Genomic DNA, 7,091 nt, shown 5'->3' with positions numbered 1-7,091 from the left:
CATATATAAATACAAATCATTTTACGTATGTTCTGACAGTGCTCTATCAATGTGATCCGGCATCGATTTGTTTGGCGTAATAAGAAGGATATTTTTTCATGATAGGAAAGTAGCTCCGAAATCCGGAGTGTCAAAGTCACAGCGAAGTTGAGTATGGCGTGCCGTGAAAGATGGGAATAGTGTCTTATCTCCTGTCTTTCACTGTCGACAGGCTGTTGCGGATTTCTGGGTTTTCTGAAAACAAGAATGTACTGAGTGCTAGGAAGATGGACGAAAAGGCATTAGAGGTTTATGGTAAACGTATGCCATGATCTGTTATAATAGGACTCTAGGTTGAGTGCCTTTATTATAAGGGCACCTTTAATCACTGTTGATCATCCAGTAAATCTCTGCATTCCCAGCACTCTTCCATTTACATTTCCGTAATGCCTATTCTCCTTTTCTGCTTGCCTGCTTCTCCTTCAGACGTGATCCGCACTATCCGCGACCCGGAAAAGCCCAACACCCTGGAGGAGCTGGACGTGGTGTCCGAGAAGTGCGTCCAGGTGCAGGAGCTGGGGGAAGACGAGTACCTCATTGTGATCCGCTTCTCCCCCACGGTGCCACACTGCTCCCTGGCCACCCTCATCGGTATGAGCGTCCCGCCGTCCGGAGCCAGTTTCACTTTAGGCATCGGAGTGACTGGATAAAATTACATCCCGATAACATTACAGTATTTAATTACCGAATTAAGCTTGGGCACGAGCCAATTCCGTTCCCCTTTTTTGATGAAGTGGATGGAATAAAGTTGAAGATGTAACTATCGAAAAGATAACGTGGCTGTGGGCGATCAAATGCTATCATAAACATGGATAGAGAAACGTGTCGTTCTGCCGTGGTGTTTGTGGACTGGGGCAGAGCTGATTGGTTCATGATCAGGACCGAACTAAACAGAGGATTTGTTCAAAGCGTATTGCTAACATCTGATGAGTTACTTTTGGATGGTTACCAATAGCCTCGTCAGTGTTACTTTGTCACAGCTTGTCAGAGAGTTAACTATACCTATACAAACTATACCTTTCTTACATCTTCAAGTGCGAAAGTAACATTTGTTATCTTCTGCCAGACTCGACATTTCTCGGCTCATTTAAAGTGCTAAATTCAAAGGTGCCGTTAAACTCCTGGGGTGTGGAGTCTTATCTTGTAAATCCAGGACCCCAAATATGTATTATCCTTAGACCATATAGCTATCTGGGTCACACAGTTACATTTCTGATGATCAATGCCTTTGCCATTGTGTATAATGGCCAGCTGTTAGTGCTGATCCCAATTAGATTCTCAGGCCTGGAAATACAGTCACTTTCCAAAAGGTGGGAGATAAACTGGGGGAATTAAAGGCTGGTTCTTCTCTTCTTGTCATTTCTCACAAACAATACTGTTTTCCTGCAGATCCTATTTCAGTCCCCGAAAAAATGTCCTCTGTGTTAATGCTCAAGAAGAAATGGTCTTGTTTAAAAGTCTTTCTGTATTTTGACAGGTCTTTGTTTGCAAGTCAAACTGCAGAGGTGTTTGCCATTCAAACACAAGGTGAGTGGGCCAGGAATGAAGATGTCATCAATTATTTTTTCTCTTCAGCTTATTTTTGAGAAGTAATCTTTGTCTTTTGTCAGTACCTTATACATGACATTCACTGAGTTTAATTCTTAGTAGAAATTGCTACACAAACAGTGATATTGTTTTGACAGATGGTCCTTTACATCAAACAATTTTACTGTTTAAAATTTAAGCGCCGAATTCAGTTTAATATGCCTTTTTTTTTTTAATGCATTCCAGTTGGAAATTTACATCTCGGAAGGGACCCATTCCACAGAGGAAGACAGTGAGTTTGTAAACATTACTTCTGTTTCTGTTGTGATAAGACAAGTGCATTATGGGAATTAGCCTGCTTGGTGGCTAATGGCCGCACTCAGCATAGTGTGGCCTGTGATGGCTTACCTTTTTGTCGTCAACAGTTAACAAGCAGATCAACGACAAGGAGCGGGTGGCTGCTGCGATGGAGAACCCCACCCTGTGTGAGATGGTGGAGCAATGCATCATGGAGCCCGATGACTGAACAGCACCTGGCAGCTGTGGGTGTGGGGGGGCCACCTCCTTCATCAGGGACTCTCTGGTCAAAAACCCATGAGCCAAGGACCACTTGGGAGGGTGTGGGGGCATTATTTGGGCCACAAATCCCAAAAATTAAAATCTGGAGTAGCCTAGTGAGGTGTGGATGTAGTAATCCCTAAATAGTACCCTGATACTGCTGTTAGCTACACTGCAGAGGGTCACAGGGTCAGTCTGTGGCCTCAGAGGGTGCAGGGAATGGACTTCAACAACTTTTCAGATACATAAACCCAGCAGGGACACACCCACATGTAAGAAAGGTAACAGCATTATTATTACTGTAACTGTTATTGTTGGCAATAATCAAAATAATAATTATATTAGAATAGAACAAATGGCAGGCCAGGAGGAGGGTCTTTCTGGGAAAACGTGAACCTCCAACACATAGAACCTGCCCTGGTTCTGTGGATAAGTAAGGAAGGAACGTGCCGTCCTGTTATGACTTACCGCTGTGATATTTACCTACGTTTTTAAACAGTTACATTGAGCAGGCAGTGATTTTTCATCACCCTGCATGATGGAAACATTGTTTCCATGAATCTCCAGTCCAGTCAAAGTAATTTTTTTTCAATGTGGGGTGGGGAGTTTTATAGAATTGAATACACAGTAAATAATTTGATGTACAGTGTCTGGTTTTCTGTGTCCTGTGATGAGATCGAGGCTGACTGTTGGAGCCTTACTGTGTGTGATGATGCCATGCTGGGCCATGCTGTCTGTTTTATCACAGATGATGGATTACATGTCAGGCAGCATTCACAGCACAACACAGGAAAGGTGCATCATAATAAATCACCAGCCCTTTTGTGATAAAGTCGATACTGCTGACTCTGGAATGACTACAGTGCCTGAGCTTATAGAGATGGCAGGGGGAGACAGGCTACACACAAACCTCACTGGACAGCAGTCCTCTCCATTCTGGGATTTGAAGGTGTGATCATCTGAAATCTCCCCAAGCCTGTTTAAAGTGAGTGACAGCATCACAGAGCAGAATGTGAAGCTTTAATGAATTCAGTATTGCTCTGCCGAAGATCATTATTAGCATTCTCTTATATTAAGGCTTAAGTCGCGGCCTCCTGTCATTCAAGCATTTATGAGAAATCAAATTACATATGGTTTTGTGAAACGATGCAAATTGGATTTCTGAATCCTCTTCTTTGGGCCTTCCTGAGCGTTGAGCTTCACCATCTCATTAACGCTTCCCCCCGTACATGGAGCTCACACAGCTAGTGTGTAATAAGACAAATGTTGTCTAATGAATCATTTCCTGAGCAGCACGTCACCCAGGAGACGCCACATTACAACCGATTATGTATACAGTGCTGCTGACAATGTACACATGCAAATAACAAAAATGTCCTCTGGGGGGCGCTGTGTATCCTCAGTGAGAGGCTGCCCTGTCGGTTTCTGGCCAGAGAAGGAAGGCTCAGGTCTAACTAGTAAAACTGGGATGTTTGTAAGGAAAACTTTACAGAAAAGCTCAGAAATACTGTTGTAAAGAAACCAGCATTAAAAATATGCCTAAATAAAAATATAGTTTGTTGCAGACGTGGATCTGCTCAGTCCTGTTGATTTCCTGTCCGGCCTGCTGGAAGGTGTCAGAAAAGCCCAGGGTCCTCCCAGCATACTGATTATTCACTACAAAAACGATAGTCAGTCCCATAGGGGCGTGAAGCCTATCTCAGACAGCACAGGGCACGGGGCTGGGTACAACATGAATAGGATGCCAGTCCATCACAGGTTACGGGGCTGGGTACAACATGAATAGGATGCCAGTCCATCACAGGGGTTCGAGGCTGGGTACGCCCTGGATGGGATGCCAGTCCATCACAGGGGTTCGAGGCTGGGTACGCCCTGGATGGGATGCCAGTGCATCACAGGGGTTCGAGGCTAGGTACGCCCTGGATGGGATGCCAGTCCATCACAGGGCACAGGGCTGGGTACACCCTGGATGGGATGCCAGTGCATCACAGGGGTTCGAGGCTAGGTACACCCTGGATGGGATGCCAGTGCATCATGGCACACACATATGTACATGCATACAATAATAAGCTATAGACAATTTAGAGATGCCAGTTAGGCATCCTAAACCCAACCTTTGGGTGGCGTGAATTTGGTTTTATTAGTGCCTTCCAACCCCAGCCTGTGTTACATTTATGGGGCCATTTGGACCAATCCGATAAAGATAATAAGGGTATTTATATGTAAACAGGGCAGCCCTCTGAGCGCCCGGCACACGTTTCCGTTGGCAACACACAATCGTGGCACAATTCCAGCGGCTGCGGCCTCCAAGGTCACGCCGCTCCGCTCTTGCAAACGAAAGAAGCAGTGGCATCCTTTCTGCCATTTCCTGCAGATCTCCCTTAACTAAATCTCTGTCACGTTCATGGTTTAGGATCAGAATCACCTTTGCTTGTGAAGGGCATTACATATCCAAGAACTTATTTTGGTGAAATGTTACATTGGAATAAAATACATGCAACACACGAAATGATAGACATTATTAAATTCTCAATTCAACGTGGATCAAAGTGGTGCACCTCAGTATTGTGCAGTAGATGTAAAGCAACACAGCAAACAGGAAGTCCATACATACAGTAGTAACAGTGATTACTGTCCAGGACCATTCTGGTCAATCAGAGCTATATGACATGATCGAAAAGCTGTTCACCTGGCAAATTGATGTAGTTTTTATGGTCTGTAGGCATCTGCCAGGGTTTCTAGAAAAGGTGGTGTGAAGGGTGAGTAATAGTGACGTTGATTTTCCTAACATGCTTCCATAGTCTGGACTCATACATCTTCGGGATTAGAGGAAGATTGCAGGCAATAATATTTTTTGCAGACTGGACATTACACTGCAGTTTGAATCTGGACTGAGAAGGTGTAACATCGAAACGAAGAGTGATGGAGCCTGAGAGGATGGACTTGACTAAGTCAGTGGAGGATTGGACTAGTATTGCTCAAGTGAGGTTCTTCAGCGGCACTAGAAAGAGCTCCCTCTTCTTCGTGATGCTGGTGATCCCACTTGTGCTTTTGTGAGAAGACGCTGCCCCGGAAGCTGAATGTCATGTCAAAGTCAAACTCAAACTCAAGTTACTGTTAACTGTTGAGTCATTTAACACCAGTGATAGGGTGCCGGCCTCCAATAGCCAAAGGTCATCTCTGTCTTCTTGGAGCTGTGACTAGAGCCAAAGCCAGCTATGAGGTCACCAAGGTCTGGACCTCGGTAAAGAGCTAATAATAAAATTCGAAGCTAAACATTCACCTGAGTAAAAATGAGGCTAACAAACGTTTCACATAATTAATAATAATAATAAATAAACAGCTTATGAAGGGGACAGTATCAATGATGTGATTGATGAGAGCCACCCCCACCCCCAGGTCCCGGGTCTCACTGCAGTCTATATTGTTTTATCTACACCAGGACGATAGCTGTTCCAGTGCTTTTCCTTATATGGACTCATCCCTGACAGTGATGTCATCAGCAAATTTCAGCAGTGTGATAGACACGCTGCAGAAGTGAGGGTCCGATGTGCGTTTACTGTCCATCACAAAGTTTCTAGTCCAGTAACAAAAGGACACCAGACAATCTATCTGGGCAAATTTAGTTAGTTAGACTTCATTGTCCCCATGGGGGAAATTCCTTTCACTGCACTGCACTGTACATTCCAAAAGAATTAACATCACATTTTACACCTGCTATTTACACAACAGAGAATATAGCAGAAACACCATTAACGCACAACAACACTAGAGGATACCACACAGATGGTACGTGATGGTAGGCAGGTTGCTATGGCTGTGGGTTCCAGCCCTCCTGCACCTCATGGTCCTGTCCATGCACCCAGAGCGCAGTATAGTATAGTGTGAATCAGTGTTTCCCAGTTCGGTCTTCGGGGACCCACACCTGGTCCAAAAATGTGGACTGTCTGTGGGTCCCTGAGGACCAGATTGGGAAACACTGGTATAGAGTGATGGTGTTGGAGCTGAAGCCCACAGACAGGATCCCCTCACAACAACAACAACAACAAGAAATTTATTTTTGTATAGCGCATTATCACAACATTACATCGTCTCAAAGCGCTTTACAGCATCCCCACCCAAAGCCCCCAGTGAGTAAGCCATAGGCGACAGTGGCAAGGAAAAACTCCCCAGAAGGAAGAAACCTTGGGAGGGACCAGACTCAAAGGGGGAGCCCATCCTCCAGGGGCTGGCAGGGAGAATCAAATACAGTTAAATCTGAGACACAAATGGGGAGCAGGGGGGAGATGGCAAGCCGGTGCCACCGCTCCCTCACGCCTTCGTGATGCACCAGCGTGCTGCAGGATGCAGTGCAGGTCTCTGTTAATGGCACCATACCCTGATCACCTAGTTCCATGGCTTTTTAGCAGTACCCTGATGCAATGGCATGGTCTACAGAACGCACCTGCACACAAAGACCCCCAGCTAGCGTCGGCATGCAGACACCTTTACGTTTGTGTGGAATCAGACCGTGGGCCTTTTAGCCCTTGACATGCAGGTGTGAAATTATCTGGCACAAGCACCACTGGAGATAAACAAAACAGAAATTAATGTCTCATGTTATTGTGATTGCTAAGCACTGACGTCTGAAAGCTTAGTCCACCTGTAGTAAGAGAAACAGAACATTTTGATCCAGAGCCTCGTGTGCTAGAACATCTACACGTGAGACAAAAGCACTAAAATTTACTATGTCAATTATTTGTCAACCTTTGCCATGTGACTGTTCTGACAGTAGCTATGCATTTTGTTGGTTAAAAAAACTGCGCTCATTTATGTGATGTGCTGCAAGGGTGGGCTTTGGGGGGGGGGGGGTACTTCAGTCCTGGGGGGGGAGGGGGCGGGGCGATGGCAGGTAGGATAACTGTGTGATTAAGTACACATGTTTTTCAGCCTGGCAGAAAACAGCGCTGGGGTTAGCATATTTTTAG

At 45.2% G+C, this 7,091-nt stretch overlaps 1 protein-coding gene across 2 annotated transcripts; it reads left to right on the top strand.

Annotated features, from left to right (window-relative positions):
* The first annotated feature begins 79 nt into the window (after positions 1-79).
* ciao2a (cytosolic iron-sulfur assembly component 2A) lies at positions 80-2,770 on the top strand. Of its 2 annotated transcripts, none has more exons than XM_023796936.2 (5): positions 80-300; positions 466-630; positions 1,517-1,566; positions 1,813-1,858; positions 1,992-2,770. In XM_023796936.2, exons 1-5 carry the CDS (start codon positions 171-173, stop codon positions 2,090-2,092), a joined length of 492 nt encoding a protein of 163 aa, XP_023652704.1. In that variant the 5' UTR covers positions 80-170; the 3' UTR covers positions 2,093-2,770. The 2 variants fall into 2 exon arrangements, with proteins under 2 accessions (XP_023652704.1, XP_023652705.1); XM_023796937.2 differs by having other exon boundaries at positions 83-294.
* Positions 2,771-7,091: the final 4,321 nt, after the last annotated feature.

Source organism: Paramormyrops kingsleyae, chromosome 13 (assembly GCF_048594095.1).
Source record: "Paramormyrops kingsleyae isolate MSU_618 chromosome 13, PKINGS_0.4, whole genome shotgun sequence".
In the NCBI taxonomy this organism is placed as follows: domain Eukaryota; kingdom Metazoa; phylum Chordata; class Actinopteri; order Osteoglossiformes; family Mormyridae; genus Paramormyrops; species Paramormyrops kingsleyae.
Note: the sequence above shows the minus strand (reverse complement) of the source record. Positions and strands in the feature narration are given on the sequence as shown.

Bases quoted from the DNA above. Each gene is read 5' to 3' on its own strand.
- ciao2a (XM_023796936.2), top strand. From the start codon at position 171: ATGGGAATAGTGTCTTATCTCCTGTCTTTCACTGTCGACAGGCTGTTG. The intron at 631-1,516 runs GTATGAGCGTCC...GTATTTTGACAG, and splicing joins CTCCCTGGCCACCCTCATCG to GTCTTTGTTTGCAAGTCAAA. The intron at 1,859-1,991 runs GTGAGTTTGTAA...TGTCGTCAACAG, and splicing joins CCATTCCACAGAGGAAGACA to TTAACAAGCAGATCAACGAC.